This window comes from Rhinolophus hipposideros (genome assembly GCF_964194185.1).
Source record: "Rhinolophus hipposideros genome assembly, chromosome: 14".
Taxonomy (NCBI): domain Eukaryota; kingdom Metazoa; phylum Chordata; class Mammalia; order Chiroptera; family Rhinolophidae; genus Rhinolophus; species Rhinolophus hipposideros.
In genome coordinates, this window is record NC_138060.1 from 34,626,367 (window position 1) to 34,642,757 (window position 16,391).

The following is a 16,391-nucleotide window of genomic DNA, read 5'->3' on the forward strand; positions in this document are numbered from 1 at the left end:
AATTATACACTTTTAAAAGGTGATTTATCTCAGGAAATAAAAAAAACTAGGTTAAAAAAACTAGGAGGAACTTAAAGGAGAGAAGGACAAAGTGAGTTTCTGTGTTCTAGTTCAAACAGGGCTGTCAAGAGAAAAAAAATTAGGTACAAAGAATGACCAAATAGTAAGTTAACATCCAACATTTAAACTCCATTACCAAAAAGACTTGAAATACACTTTCTCTAGTTTAGAAATTTAGGGATTATAATCCAGACTAAATCCTGAAATTTAAAATGGCTGCTCAGTTCAGAAATTTATAACCTTCTCAAAAGACAAGGCCTCAAATCTTTAGTCTGCATAGTCAAGATTGCAGATTCCCTTGCCAGGGTTTAAGATGACAAAATTTAACATAATAAATGTAATGAATAACGAATACAAATGGACACTTCAATGCTTTATCTTTGGAAAAGAACATTCATCACAGCTTTGCAGCCACTTCCACTCCAGCTCTTATAACAGCACACTCGGCAAACTTCTCTCACAAGAGTTCACTCCTGAGATGAGATTATCATCCTCCTACAAAGGAGCCACGACACCAATTTACCGTTTTGAAAGATAAAGAATAGATTAAGGAATAAGAATAAAAACTATCAGACTCCAAAATCCATATATTTATCTTTTATTGAATTTGTTAATGTTACAGAGTTCTTGCACTGCCAAACCATGCCTGAGAATTCAAAGAAAGAAATGGTACAATGGACAGCCTCATCCACCCATCATACAGTATATTAAAACTTGATTCATGTGCACTTTGATAATTCCACATTCTTTTAAAAAGTTATGACAAGAGTTGGTTTAAATCTCCTGCAGGTCTGATTAATAGTACAGTATGCCATTAAATTCAGTTCCACATATCCATCTCAGTTAATTCCTCAATAACTACCACCAACAAAATTTTGCTGGAAAAAAATGCATACTTTTCAGGGAAAATACGTGGCTCAAAATCCAAGAGATTTGTTAAAATGTTTGGTTCCCACATGAAGCTTTCAGTTTAACCAAGAATCCGTTTCTCGCTTAATCATCCAACCTCTCCTTGGCTTGCTCAGCAACTCACCCAAATACATCAAGGCAGGCATCCCACCTGCTACCTCAAGTAACGCCAACATTATTGCCCAGAAATGGTTGGCAGGTTCTGTCAGGAAACAATGAAAACCCTCTAGGAGTCCTATCCTGCATTAACACTTTCATCAAGACTAAACTCCCAAAGGAAATGCTCCATCGGATAGTTTTACTCACCCATTTGCTTCACTCTTGCCAGTAGCAAGTCTGCAACTCCTGCCATTTGGCAAAGGGATTTATTATAGAGACACCCAGACTCTGCATCAAGTGGTCACATACCACTTTGAAATATTTCTATTGAACCAAAGATACAAAACTAGGAAATTGCCAGACTATCTCATTAGATGGAAAGAAACTTTTCAGTAATCCTGGTATCTTCCTGAAGTCTCTTATAAGGACTAAAACTTACTGGATAGTTTAAACTGCAATATTAAAAACAGAAGTGCTACGTCACCTGGTTTTCGCCTGACTCTCCAAATGAACAACATAAGGACACACCAAGTGGATAACAGAGCTAAGCTGGGACAATCACCGCATCTACAGAATGTCCAATACCTTAAACATTTGGGCACAAGTGTATCTGGACTTGTCGAAGGTCATGCAAGATCCTTGACACGCAAGTGGACTTTAGGTTGAGGTTCTGCTCATGTTGCTTTGAACTTAATGTCAGGTCAGGGAATCCCGTGGCCTGAGCAGAAACCATAGGCTTTCCACTGCAGTTTACAATTTAGACCTGATTAGAGGAGGCTTTAGCAGCACCTGAAGTAGAGCCTCCTGCAGCCACTGCCCTTTACATCAAAGGCTATTTGGTTCGATTCTAGGGATTGGCAAATTGACCAGATAATTTCACAACTCTAACGCATATTTCAGGTTACTTTACTTAACCAAGCAATATGCTCTGTCAAAGAACTTATTCCAAGTCAAAGCAAAAAAAAAAAGGCCTTAATGTGGAACACAGAAAAAGCACTACCCAAATGAAAAAGTTACTGAAAGAAACAAGATTACTCCCTCTCCCACCCCTTTCCACTTGGTGGACCCAAGTTTGGTTGAGTTTGTGGTTACCTCAGAATACAACTCAAAGTTTAAATTATAAATCACAGCCCGACACAGATTATCTGAACACATCAGCTCCTTTTGAGTGGCATGTTCCAGGAACTCTAATACAGCCACAGCCCACTACAGAGAGTATTCCTTAAGGGGTGGGGTGGGGAGTAGGGGTGGGGACGCACAGGACAGGTTAATTAAGGTCACTTAAATCTTCATCTTTCACAGCAGATCGAACCCAAGGCTGACTTTCTGTAGGATTTCTGATAGGTATCCAGTAGAGCTGGTTTCAAGTTTCACATCGACACTTAAGAGCTGTAACCTTCTAATCCAGAAGTTGTGATCCACATGAAGTCCACAATGAGTGCAGCAAATCTGAGGTAGTCAACCCTTACGAAGGCTCAGTATCTGAACATAAAAAGATTTTGAAATGACCACTGGCTGCAGTTTGTGTGTGTGTGTGTGTGTGTTTTGTATTTGCAGAGTAATTATGAAAGAACACTGCTGAAGCTAGTTCACACATTTATAACAAGGACAATCTCCCTAAATCCAACATACAGAAAGAGCAGTTGTCACACTTGAAACTTCCATAGTGCAATAGGGCGGGCCGCTTCTACCGAGGGGTCTGCGTCAGTTGCTGTAGATCCAGCAGAGATCAGATGACGAGTGGCTGTTCATGGTGCTTAGCTGTGGTCTAGTTACCTTAGAAGGGTTAGCAAAGACCATTCCTTAATTGTACTGTGCGTGGCTGCTTTTCTGATTTTCAAGCACAGCATACTGGTTGTCTAGCTGAAGTTTAAGGGCCTGGTTTTTTGAAACCTCATCCCTACCTCTAGTTTTGTGTCTTACTACTTCAAAGCTCTTCTCCATTTCTTTATCCCTAAGGGAAAAGAAATGTAATCAGTAAATATTTATTGAGGTTGTTTTGAAAACATTCTTCCTTGAATTAAAAAGCAAAACAAAAAGCCACCCCTGAGAAGAATCTTGAGGAAGAGACAGGAAACTAGTACAAAATCTTTATCAAACCATTTTTAAGGCTTCAATTGAACAGAAAACATAGAATACTGTAATAGAAATTCTATGGTCCCATTTTCTGTAGTAGCAAACCTGCTGAATATTGTTAACTGCAAACCTACTCTGGGACCAACCTGAAGACAACTAGAAAGTTAAAAAGCTGTCAAATAACATGGTGATTCCTTCTAAGACTCAGTCTACTTTTAGCAAATAGTAGACAATACATCTGTCTTTATGAATAAGGACAATTTTCTCATTCAAGTAAAGTTCTACTCATTATTCATTGATTTCTCCTCACTTCTACTTTACGGGAATGGCTCAGATAAAGAAAGATGAGTATGATGAATCACTGCCCCTTATTTTGAAGGACAGAGCAGAGGAGCAAGTCCAAGTGGAGGTATAAATTCAAGCCAGCTGTGCTCTCAAAGAGGCAAAGGGGCTGGGATTTACATTAAAAGTCACCCAAAAAAACAATAGTTCCATCTGATGTCATTTACATTTCTTCCCATTTTATTTAATTTAAAAAATTCATGTCCCTAAGTAAGATGTGGATGTGCCATATGTGGTCATTTAACTCCAGGTAGCATTCATTTTAAGTACCTGCTGAAATAAGATTATTTTAATGTTAGATTTATAAATGTCAACATCTCAGACCTATTCACATTAAGTGGGAATACAATGAATTTATTGCTCTTTCATTTCTAGTTTCCGTATTATAAGGAACATAAATCAACACTAATGTACTTAATAAAGAATTCTAACTAAGGGGACTCTCATGGCTACAGAACAACATAAATCAGGGATAACAAACTTTCAGACAAAGTTTGTCTTTGGTGCTCCTTCCCCTCATCCCCTCCAGGACCGTCCCCTCTTGGGTTCGTTAAGTCCCACTCTAATTCTGAGCTGCCCATCAGATGCAGCCTGGGCTTTACCATTAAGGATTTAACACCTCCCCATCCCCCACCCCGGGGGTTTTTGTATTTCCTACATCCCACTTCCAGTCAAGGGCTCCAAAACCCAGGGCGGTAATTACTTACTTTCGGCTTTCTACATGCTTGGCAGTGGACTGCAGGGATGGGAACTGTGTATCACTGTATATTTCTGGTGGTCCTTGGGGTGTTTTTCTTGTTGTGGTTAACCTGGCTCCAGGAGGCCTGTACACACCACTAGTCATTGCTGGTTCTGGGGTTTCTGTAACTAACATTTCATAACAGTTTAGAAAAAATATTCAAATGCTTGGCATTTTAATAAGCTAGTCTTGCAATCCTGATCATTTAACAATTACAGAAATAAAACCAATACATGACATAAGAAGGATGTCGGACAACAGAAAGAAAGTTTGTTATCTGAGGAAATGCCTGAAAGTACAAGTATTCTAGGATAGTCTTCTAACCTCTTCCATGTACAATTTTAAGTATCTGTGTAAATGAGTTCTGTACGCCAACTTATTGGAAGTGCAAAGGATCTGGGAGACAGGTCTCATCAGGGACTGCCTTTCCTTTAACTCTCAGTTTACACAGCAGTAAATACGGATAATCACTTCTTTACCTGGTTAGTGGATTAAGAAGTAAGATGCCATGTGTAAAAAACGTGTTCAATAAAATGCCTGTGAAATTCTTTTTTAATTCTAAAAATGGCTGATAAAAAAATGAAATAAAATGAACAATTCAGCTCTTCATATTTTAAGTACTCAGTAGCCACATGTGGTTAGTGGCTACTATACTGAATGAACAGTGCTACTCCATCACTGCAAAAAGTACTACTGGACAGTGCTATTCCAGAGGGAGGAAACAAAATATGTAAAAAGATAATGGGGAAGGGTGGGGAGGGTGGTGCTGGGGGGGTTGATTTTAAATAAGGAGATCCAGGAAGGTTGTCAGTGATGAGGTAAAAATTGAGCAAAGGTCTGAAAAGAGGAGGCAAACATATCTAGAGTTTGCAAACAAGCCAAATCCGGTCCAAACACTGATTTTGTAAAAAATGTTTTACTAGAACACAAATATGTTCACTGGTTGTACTTAGTATCTACAGCTGCTTTTGTGTTACAATAGCAGAGCTGAGTAATTGAAACAGTCCGCCTGACCCTCAAAGTCTAAATTTACTATCTGGCCCTTTTACAGAAAGAGCTTACCAACTCCCAACATAAAGAAAGAGAAACCCAGGCTGAAAATATCAGTACAAATGGCCTGCAGTAGTTATGTGAACAAGTTCAGATTAACAGACAAAGTTAGGAAAAAGGGGATCACAAGACAGGGCTTGTAAGTCACTGTGAACTTTAGCTTTTACTCTGATTAGAGGGAACCCCACGGGAGGTTTATGAACAGCATAGGGACATACTCTGTCATATTATCTGAAAAGATCACCACTCTTGCTGTTGGCTGGGTTGGAAACAGTGTATATAAAGCAGGTTGACCAGATAAGGGGCTACCTCAGTAACCCATTAAAAAAAAAATGACGATAGTTCAAAACCAGGGTGGGAACCGTGGAACTGCTGAGACCTAGTCATATAAATAGTTTGAATCTATTTTGGAAGTAAAGCCAAAGAGAACTTACTGACAGATTAATTTAGGTTTGGAGTAAGAGTCAAAATGACACCAAGGTTTGTGCCTAAGGGACCAAAAGCATAGCACTGAGATGAGAAAGCTTGGGGGTTGGGGGGGAGCGGCGGGGGTACAGCAGATACATGAGCAGTTCAGTTTTAGACACACTAAGATTGAGATACTGGGTAGGCAGTTAAGATAAATGTTTTGGATTTCAGGAGAGATCTGAGCTGATGCTGTCAAGTTTAAAAGTCAGTGGTATGTAGAGACTGCCAAGGGAGGCACGGTAGATAGAAAAGTGGGGCAAGGCACGAGTGCTGGAGCAGACTAGCACCAAGAGGCAGGGGGCAACAAGTACCAGCAAGGCAGGCTGAGAACCAACCAATGAGGTGGCAGAAGAATGTGCTGTCCTGGAAACCAACAGAAGAGTGTGTTTCAAAAGGGTGATCACCTGTGGCAAACGCTGCAGATGGGGCCAATCAACAATGGATTTAGCAATGCAGAGATCATTAGAGATCACTGACAGATGCAGTTAAAAACATTCATAGCAAAAGGCCAGAAAGGATGCAAAAATGTTGACCTAGTAGTTATCCGTGATCTCTGGACAGTAAGATTTGGGATGATGTTATTCATACTATTGTATAAAATAATGGCTATACATTAAAAATGTTTCTCAAACATTTCTCATTACTGCCCTCCTGAGGAGCCTTTGTAAACATGTTTCCTCATTGCCATTGCTACCCACCAAGAAATGTTAACATCACAGATATACACTGTACATCTGTTTACATGCTTTAGCCCTCTGATGAGCCACAAACCACTCTAAGAGTTCTTCACCCCACGAAGAACCATTTTTATCTCCTTGGGACTGATAAAAATCATCCCTTCTGAGAATTAATGCTTGAAGACAGTAAAATGGGGAATGGAGGGAAAAAAAAAGACGAACACAGGTAGCCAGTATTCCTTAGACAGCTGTCCAAAATTGAAATGCTTAAATATTTAAATTTGGCAAGTTAGTTTACATATAAATTTAAGCAGCCTATACAAAAGCATGTATCCTAACTTCCAAATTCTTTTGGACGTGCAAGTTTTTAAACATACGTATAAAATCGCTCTCTCCCAGAAGTGGAAAAGAGCCTCACTCACTCCCATCACAGCACACATTTACTTGAAAGCTAACCATATACAATATTATACGTAAGTAATAGACATATTTATGAAAATGAAGTGTTAAGATTACCAATTACTGGAGCAGGAGGTGCTTGTACTGGAGCTGTTTTATTCCAGGGACCTGAAGATTTTTCTACACCACCACCACCACCTCCACCTTCTTCCCAATTATCACCTGGATCTTCTCTTTTTTCACTATCATCTTCCTCCTTTTCACTATTGGAGAGAGAGAGAGAGGACATTATTTTATACAGTGGGACTCCCACTTGACTTCATGTGAAAAAAAGGATTTCATTGCTGAAAAAGGTTTAGAAAACCACTTGGTCTGATGGTCTCCACTTCCCTTTTATATACTTCAGAACATTTAGAAATAAATTTAACATACTGAAATGCTAGGTTATGACAATCTGCATGATTATTTATAGCAGCCCCAAGAAAGAACAGGACCCCAGCTCCTGGCTCAAGTAACTGAGGGAGGAAAGAGAGGTTGCTCTAACTGAAATGTAAAGAATAGGGCGACTTGAAGGATTCAAAATACAATTACTATATTTTTCTAGCACCAAAGTATACCAACAGGCATTTACGGTAAGCATATTTTAGTGATCAAATGAATATATTTTTTTAAAGATTTTATTGGGGAAGGGGAACAGAACAGGACTTTATTGGGGAACAGTGTGTACTTCCAGGATTTGTTTCCAAGTCAAGTTGTTGTCCTTTCAATCTTAGTTGTGGAGGGCGCAGCTCAACTCCAGGTCCCGTTGCTGTTGTTAGTTGCAGGGGGCACAGCCCACCATCTCTTGCAGGAATCAAACTGGCAACCTTGTGGTTGACGGGACGCGCTCCAACCAACTGAGCCATCCGGGAGCTCAGCGGCAGCTCAGCTCAAGGCGCCGTGTTCAATCTTAGTTGCAGGGGGCAGAGCCCACCATCCCTTGGGGGATTCGGAGGAGTTGAACTGGCAACCTTGTGGTTGAGAGCCCACTGGCCAATGTGGGAATCGAACCGGCAGCCTTCTGAGTTAGGAGCACAGAGCTCCAACTAACTGCCTGAGCCACTGGGCCGGCCCCTCAAATGAATAATTTTTTAAGTTGTACAATTTCACTTGCCAATCCTTTAGTACGTTACATTATACTCTCAAAATCAGAATTAATTCACATTCCACCAGAAGAAGACAAGTCAGTGCTTACATCAGTGTTACAGATTTAATGAGTGCCAGTCTCTACTGTCTCACACAGAATATACAGAATTGGTCCCTAACACCAGGTATGTGTCACCCACTTAAAAAGCAAGAGAATACAAGAACTGTCTTTGGCTTACTAGTGATTACAAATGCAAAAGATATCCTCAGTGGTAACACAGCATCCTAAGACTGCCTGCAGTGGTTTGTTTTTTTTCATGCCATTTTAAAATTTCTTTATCCTTGAATCGACTTGTCAGAAATTGTAATTTCTCCAAGGTATCTTTGATAACTTCTTTTACTGGATTACCTGCGACAATTTTATATAAACTTGAATGTTCTACATTACCAAGCACATACTACATTTTGTCTCTCTATATCGCTGGCTCCAGAGCAGGAAAATAACGGCTAGATCAAACTTCCTATTTGCAACTCTTCGCCCTGGCTGATGACACACCTGGCATAGACTACCAAACTTTTCCCTGAATTATTTCCCATGACAATGGTGGTTTTCCTAGGTCTTCAGTCTCTCAATCTCCATGATTCTAACTACCCCTTTCCCTACTATGAAAAAAAACATGGCTATTGCATGAAACTGCCCGTGGCCTTCTACTCTTTTAGACATTTTCTCCTTTTGATACATGATCCTTTATCATGGCCATAACAATATGCAGATGACTCCCACCTGACTATGTGACCTTGGGAACATCATGGCCTCTCTTGGCTTCAGCAAAAGGACATCAGTGTGCTTTTCTTCCATTTCTATTAAAACAGGACAAATTCTGGCTGTAAAACTAATTTCTTGAATAGCTAATGGTCTCCTTTAAAGACACTTATTATGGGCGCTGTTTGGCTCAGTTGGTTAGAGCATAGTGCTCATAACACCAAGGTCACCAGTTTGATTCCCCCATGGGCCAATGAGCTGTGCCCTCCACAACTAGACTGAAAGCAACAACTTGACTGGAGCTGACCTGCGCCCTTCACACCTAGATTGAAAATGACGACTTGACCTGGAGCTGATGGGTTCCGTAAAAACACACTGTTCCCCAATACCCCTTCCCCTCAATAATTATTTATTCCCCTCAATAAAAGACACTTATAAGAAAATTTCAATGATAATGGTAGCAACATATGAACTGCCCCCAACCATATGTGATTTCAGCATTTAGAGACCAATGGTGGTTTTCAGGAAAGGGAGAAGGGAAAGAAAATCTTCAATCTGCATTTACAGCCAAGATTTTGCTTCGACTATAGTTTGAGAGGAAAAGAGGATGGAGAATATGGATGGCCAAGCCACCCTTCAGTTTTTCTTTCCATCAACACACAATAGAATCCTATACAGCCATTTAAATTGATGTTAGGCCTATACTAACAAAGTAATTTCATGGCATATAAACCAACGTGAGTGTAACTTCTGCATGCCTTAGTTTCCTCATATGTGAAATGGGATAACAGCCCCATTATGAAGATTAAGTGAGTTAATAGACACAAAGCACTGAGAACAGCGTCTGGCATACAGTAAGTGCTTTAATTGTTTGCTATTATATGCTTTTTAATATTCATTTGAGTTTTCACACAAGCAGCACATATACCACATTTATAATAGGAAAAAATGTAGTTTTCAGTTGAAAATAACATTAAAACATGTTTTTATATGGATATAAAATAAGTGGATTTAAAAAATGGACACCAAACAGCATGACTGTTTTCTAAAGTTTATAAGGTAGGGATATAGTGGTCATAACTGACCCAGGACTCCAGTGGTATCCAAACATCAGAATTGTTCCCCACCCACTTCTGAAAAAAAAAAATTGTGTTTTTTTTCATAGTTACTCACTTCTGAAGCCATGCCAATGTAATTACACCATAACATAATTTGCAGTGTTCATGAGTAAAACCGTGGATGTTATTCACCCAGCTACAATGAACTAATTATAATTAGTAATGTCCCAGCAAACCTAATATACGCCAGAAAGGAAGGTAAGACTCTCCCAACAAAGATTTAAGTGCCTTCACAGCACCTTTATATTCTTATATACCCAAGCTGTGATAGTTTTCAGTTGGTCATTTCCATTTTGAAACAGCAATGTGCTAAATCGCAACTGTTCAAATATATATATATTAAACTAAATAAAGTAGCTTTCCCCTCAAATTAATATTTGGTGATTAGTAAGTCCAGAATTATTAGCTTGCAAGAAACAACTAAAAACCAAAAAATTAACACTATCCCTAAGCAGAAGGGATTGATAATTCTTATACATATGCTGTTATTCTTTTCAAATGGTCTTTTTAAAAAAAATATATATATTGTTTTTCTAACTCACAAAAAGTTTTTAAAGAAAAATTCCAGTGTGGTCTCAGAATACTGAAAAGTCCTAAGTAAAAAAATTTCTTTAGTGTCTAGTAAAGAAATTTATCACCTCTTCACCCTCAGAGACAAGTGAAGAAACGAATAAAATAATCTCAAATCTAAAAATACCTCTAGATTATATACTATTACTAAAAAATAAGAGTGGTCTGTTTAATTAGGACAGCATATCTGTACTAACAGGCACAAAACAACTTAGTATTTTGGCTTAAGATTCTGAAATATTAGCTAACCACTGGAAATTGTCTAGTCAAGACCTTTCACCCAACAAAGGGAACTAAGGCCCAGAGATGTTAAGAGCCTTACCAAAATGCCACGGCACTAATGGCAGGGTAGAAAGGATTTAAATATCTTATTACTTTTTAATATTTACATATTGCAGAAAATGTCAAGTCTCCAAATACCAAAGCCAGAACAAGAACCATGTTGCAAGGAATTATTTCCACAGAAGACAATTAGGCTAAAATTCAATGTTTGATCCACATATAATGTATAGGTACTTATGGGCCAAATGTGATTATTTTTAAATGTTATCATGAATTCATTATCACAATTCATAGTATACTTGTCTTAAATATGCATAAATCTGTAAGGTACTATTGGTGGGGTAGGGGAAATGATGGTGCTGGAAAAGGAGTAGTTACTGAATACTATGCCAGGAAGCATTCTACCAACTTTACAAGTTAAACCTCCCAATAATACTAAGGCAGGGAGAGGACCTATTGTGCATATGAGGAAACTGATAATTAGACATTTAAGTACCTTCTCCAGGGCTACAAAGTAACAGAGCGAAGTCAGTGGGACTCCAGAGCCCATATTCTTTCAGGTTGCCTCTGATTTCATTTTATCCTCTTCATAGCTCTAAGATGACACAGAAATTTTCTCTATTTTTAGATATGAGGAATTTACCTTCTTTTTAATAAGGTTATTCAGGATATTCAGGATTAGACATCCTGCAGCAGTATATTTATAAAGAACAGAACATTCTTACCTCATCTCAAGGGACATTACATGAGAATTTACATATCCTAACTCCTACCCCCACCTCCGTCCCCAACACTAGGGGAGGCAGCAGCTAAAACAAAATCCAGACCTGACTGCTTCTAATGGAATGCTGGGCATCTCCACTGGTTTGACATTATTATCCAACAACTGTTAGCAACAGTAAAAGGAGAGATAGAAATGGCCTGATGAGCTATGCTTGGCAGCTTAAATAAAATGTCACTGTTCCCCATCCAAGGACTCTTTATTGACCCAATTCATGGTAGACTAAGTGTCTTTCTCCTTTTCCCCATCACACCATACATACCACTGAAATGATCTACTGGTGTCTCCTAGAGTATGAGTTATTTTCACATCCCCAAAACCCAGCACAGTCTGGCACACAATAGTAACATTATTTGTTACAACGAATCCAGTTTGGATACAGGAGTCATTTCTTCTCTTCAAAGGACAACTTAACCAGCCCTGTCTAATGTGTTTAAAGGTCTAGATTTCTTAGGGTTCTTAGAAAACCACTGGGCTCCGAGAATTCAATTCTTTATTAAAACATGACAAATGCTCAAAATTTAGTAACCTCAAGTATTAAATGAAATCTTTCTTTCTCCCAAAAATCCATTTTAAAGATGGGAGAGACATACAGGTCCTACGAACAACCAATAATCTAAACTCAAGCATTAGGCCCTTTCTTTTATCACCATCTCAATGACTTCCCTCTCAAGAACTTATCTATAATGACATGACGTTGAGTGAGATCTATTAACGTAGACACAAAATTGACACATGGACATATGACAATACTCTTGGTACTTAAATCTTGAGCTAGTTGGTAAATGTGAGACAGGACATTACTACTATGTTTGCTGTCACTGAAATTTCCCCCTTTCAAATGTACTTATCTTTGCTAAAGGTCCAGCTTGCTAACCTACTCCAAGGTCTAGTGTCAAGAACTTCAAGACCGTGTGCAATATCTGCAGCTAACTAAAGACAAGGCAAATGTGGCAAAAGCGATTGGTAGATCTAAGCAAAGATCTACTATTCTTGCAATTTTTATGAAGTTTAGAGACTGAATTTCAAGATATTTTAAGTCAACTTCCAAAGTTTCATTTTCCTTGTCATATACTGAGATAGCAAGGCTGCCTTTCATGGACAGAAAAGGTAACAGATTAAAGGCAAAAAGAACACCACCTCCCAAATCCCAGAGAAAAGAAAAATCTAATTTCTCTTTCCTTCCAAGGGATTCTGCCCAAACAGTAGGACAACGCCATAGAAGATAATCACTCAAGACCTCTAGCAATGTTGAACTCTGAGAAGGACTTTTGTTTGTATGGTTATACTAATGCCAACTAATGTCATTTTCTCCTATTATGTCCTTAGTGAACTGACTCACCAGAGTCTGACGTTAGGTACGATAACCTTGTGTGGCTCTACGACCTCTTCTTAAATCTTGGTGTTGTAAATAAGGTGCCTCACAGTTAAACAGCAGAGAAAGTCCCAAGAGTAAGTTGTTCTAATTTACCCAATGAATAGAGATGATTAATATTAACCAGCTTGGTATTTTAAAAATATCCTGTTCAAAATCCTCACAACCCTGAGTAGGTGGCTCAATTTGCAAATAAGAATCAACATTCAAAAGTAAAGTGACATGCCCAAGGTCACACACAAGCAGCAGGGCTAAAATGCAAATCCAGATTTGTCTTTCCCCAAAAGTCCATCTTTTTGCCACGGTATCAACTGCATTCCATTCATGAAAGATGTGTCTTTCGTCAGGGACCACCACCCTATTGAGTTTCACTGTCAAGAACATTTATGTAATACACAGTTTACAAGGACATTGAGTATATAAAGTGAAAATTTTAGTCATTGTTATTAAATTTCAAATGGCTTACCACTCTCAAACCTTTCCTGGAAGCTGTCAGATTCCCTGTTATTGAATGATTTATAATGGCAATGGAAATACAGACCCCGATTCCACAGTGACTGAGGATCCACAAAAGCAGCTTCTTGAAGAAAATGTGTTTTCCAATGTTAGTAGGTTAGAAGACCTCTGGATGGCCACTTAGGGGCATTGACTAGATGCGAATATTGAAAAATGAACACTAGAGCACTTGAGATCTTGTGTCCTGGCAATGTCACCAATTTGGCTTAAATAAACTCATAAAAAAAAAAGAAAAATGAATACTAAAGTAGCCTTGAATATAGATATGGGCTATATATTCAACGACAAAAAATAAGTACAGTTTAAACATCCCCATAATATAACAAAATCAATATCTAAATTCAATGAACTTGAAACCTTTTCACCTTGGAAAATGCTGCTCTTGCTCAGTAAGTTCAACATGACCAAACACTATTCTTCCTGTCATTCAAGTCTTCAAGAATCTGCAGTATGGGGCTTGCAGTCAGAAAGGCAGGCCAAGAGCCTTATTCCAGAACAAAACAGAGGAACCACACACAGGCAGTTCCATAAATCCAAATGGTTAAGAACTAAAACTCCAAACTAATCATTTAACACTACTACAAAGGAATGTCAAAATAGTGAAGCTTCATTTCCTAAAGTTTCCCACTATCAATCAGGTTTCATGTTGGTGAAACTCATAAAATGATTTAAAGAACCTAGGACATTAATACCTAGCTGTGGTAGATATTCAACAAATATCAAAAATATTAATCCTAATTTTTGAATGAGTTAAGACCATAAATATTACCATCTAGAGCGGTCCAAAGACAGTATTCTGTTAAGCAAAATTATTTCCTCCACTATGCTATGTGGTCAGTGGTGTAGACAAATAGCAAACTTCAAATTTGAGGGAGTTCATTGAGATCGTTTATTTCTTTAAACTTGGAATAAAGGGGTTTTAATTTTAAACCAATGGAATCATATACTCACCTGTTTTTTTCTATTTGACCAGCCCCTCAAAATATGACATTTACACGAATCTAAAACTGACTATCATAGATTGGACTTGATAAAATGTTCTTAATTTCAAACCCTCTAAGCCAATTCAATTTTTAAAAATTATTTTCTTGAATTTTAAAAATAACATGCTTAGACTATATGATTCCATTCCTATAAAATTCTAGGGAAAATTAATTTATAGTGTTAGGAGTGGTTATCCTTGGGGGTGAAGGTGGTGGCTATAATAAAAGATTAGGAGGGGAGTTTTCTTCTCTACCAGTAATGTTCAGTTCCTTGACTTTGGTGCTGATTACACAGGTTGAGTTCACTGTCTGTAAAATCTGTTCTTCTCTGTAAGTATGCTTCAGTCACAAAAATATGTATTAACTTGTTTATCGGAAGAGGATCTGAAAACCATCCATGTTGTTTTTGAAACAAAAAAACTGCTAAGTTCAACTCACCGATATAAAAAAGTAAGTATTTTGAAACCACAAAATCAATTTTAGCTGTCTCAAATAAAAATAACCTAACCACCACTTGAAATAGGCAAGCTCTCCCAGGATTTTGGAGTTGGCTGCTGATTTGATCAGCGTATAGAATGACTGCCATCACAGACAGAAGGAACAGACACTATCATTATAGCCCTAATAAGTGTATCTGAAGCACAAGGCTACTACGATTCTGTTTTGGGGCTAAAGAAAAACCAAACACACAATACCCATCCTAAGGGTTATCTCAACATTTCTGTAACCAAACCATACCTTATTTGCATTGCCTGGACTCTGAGGCCGCTGTAATCCACTTCTCTTTGCTCAAACTCTTTCCACTCATCTTCATCCTGTAAAACACATTACCATTTAATCAACTGACTCTATTCGTAAAAGTACCACTGAGGCACATTCTAGACTATGCAAAGGAGATCAAGTGGCTGGAGCCTAAGGTACGGACTCGTTCCCTGGCAGAAGCCCTTGCTGGATCCCGAGGTCGACTGGGCTGGAGGACAAACGTGCCCGGCAGTCAACCACTTATTTCCACCGGGTTCCTTCCCCAGAGCTGTTACTTTAAAAGTAACCAGGAAAAGCCGAATGAAGAAGAAGTCAATAGTGAGCCCACCACTAAATATCCACCTCAGTGTTGCCATGTGACTTTTTCTTGTGCGGGTTTAGAGACCGAGCAATGCCAATGAGTTGCCACAAATGCGGTTATTAGAAAATTCGGCTCCGACGACTGGGCTGAGGTCGGAACACGCAATTACTCAGAGCACACGTCACTCCGGTCTGTTCTGGGCTCTCAGACCGGACTGATTTCCCCTCGAGGGGGCTCCCGCCTCGGTCTCGGCGGCAGCCCAGCGGGGTACGGAGGGGCGAGTCGGGACGCGGGTGGGGGGGTCCCGCGGGGAGAAGGGCCGGCGCCACCCGGGAAGCCCCCGTCACGTGGCCGGCCTCCGCGCCCGGCGGCCCGCTGACCAGCCCCTGGAGGCCCCTCCCGGACGCTCGGCCAGGCAGGCAGACGGGCGGGGGCGGGCACATGGGCGCAAGCGCGCAGCCCCGGCCCCTCACCTTCGTCACGGCCTTGGTGGTGGCCCCGGGGCCCGCGGCCCCCGCGCCCGCGGTCCCGCCGTCGCCCGGCCGGGCCCCCGCGCCCGCCCCACCGCCCGCCGCGCCTGCGGTTCCGCTGCTCCCGCCGGCGCCGCCCGCCGCGCCCGCGGCGCTCGCCGCCCGGTTGCTCCGCTCCTTCTTCTTTTTCTTGTCTCTCTTGGCGAAGAAGTTGTCCAGGCTCCGTTCCTCCGTCTCCGCCATGGCCGTGGCCTCCTCGGCCCGGATGGGTGGGGCCGGCGGCGAGCGCGGCCCGCGGGGCTCCGACCTCGGGGTCGAGGCCGGCTCAGCACTCAGGCTCTCGGGCGCGGCGACGCCTCAGCCCCGCGGGGTTGCCGAGGCGTGTGCGGCGGGGCGGGCAGCTCCCCCCGCGTGCCGGCGGGCGGTGGTACGGTCCGCCGGTGAGCTCGCGAGCCGCTGCCGCCGGAGCCCGCCGGGGCTGCTGCTGCTGTCGCGACCACGGTGCAGGGTCCCGCCCGCTCCGCCG

General features: G+C 40.6%; 1 protein-coding gene across 7 annotated transcripts; it reads right to left on the reverse strand.

Annotated features, from left to right (window-relative positions):
• Window positions 1-642: 642 nt before the first annotated feature.
• Window positions 643-16,244, reverse strand: CDV3 (CDV3 homolog). Of its 7 annotated transcripts, XR_013994878.1 has the most exons (7): window positions 15,869-16,244; window positions 15,071-15,147; window positions 6,937-7,082; window positions 4,194-4,353; window positions 2,973-3,022; window positions 2,701-2,844; window positions 643-2,550 (listed from the first exon to the last, which is right to left on the reverse strand). XR_013994878.1 is itself a non-coding variant. In XM_081072335.1 (6 exons), the coding sequence occupies exons 1-6, from the start codon at window positions 16,106-16,108 to the stop codon at window positions 2,837-2,839; spliced, it is 681 nt and encodes a 226-aa protein (XP_080928461.1). In that variant the 5' UTR covers window positions 16,109-16,244; the 3' UTR covers window positions 643-2,836. The 7 variants fall into 7 exon arrangements, 6 of the variants coding, with proteins under 6 accessions (XP_080928461.1, XP_080928464.1, XP_080928465.1 ...); XM_081072335.1 differs by having other exon boundaries at window positions 643-2,844; XM_081072338.1 differs by lacking the exons at window positions 2,701-2,844; window positions 2,973-3,022.
• Window positions 16,245-16,391: the final 147 nt, after the last annotated feature.

Coding starts and splice junctions, on each gene's coding strand:
- CDV3 (XM_081072334.1), bottom strand. CDS start 16,108: ATGGCGGAGACGGAGGAACGGAGCCTGGACAACTTCTTCGCCAAGAGA. Junction 15,148..15,868: donor CCACCAAGGCCGTGACGAAG/GTGAGGGGCCGG, acceptor TGTGTTTTACAG/GATGAAGATGAGTGGAAAGA. Junction 3,023..4,193: donor AAGCATGTAGAAAGCCGAAA/GTAAGTAATTAC, acceptor CTTTTCCCTTAG/GGATAAAGAAATGGAGAAGA.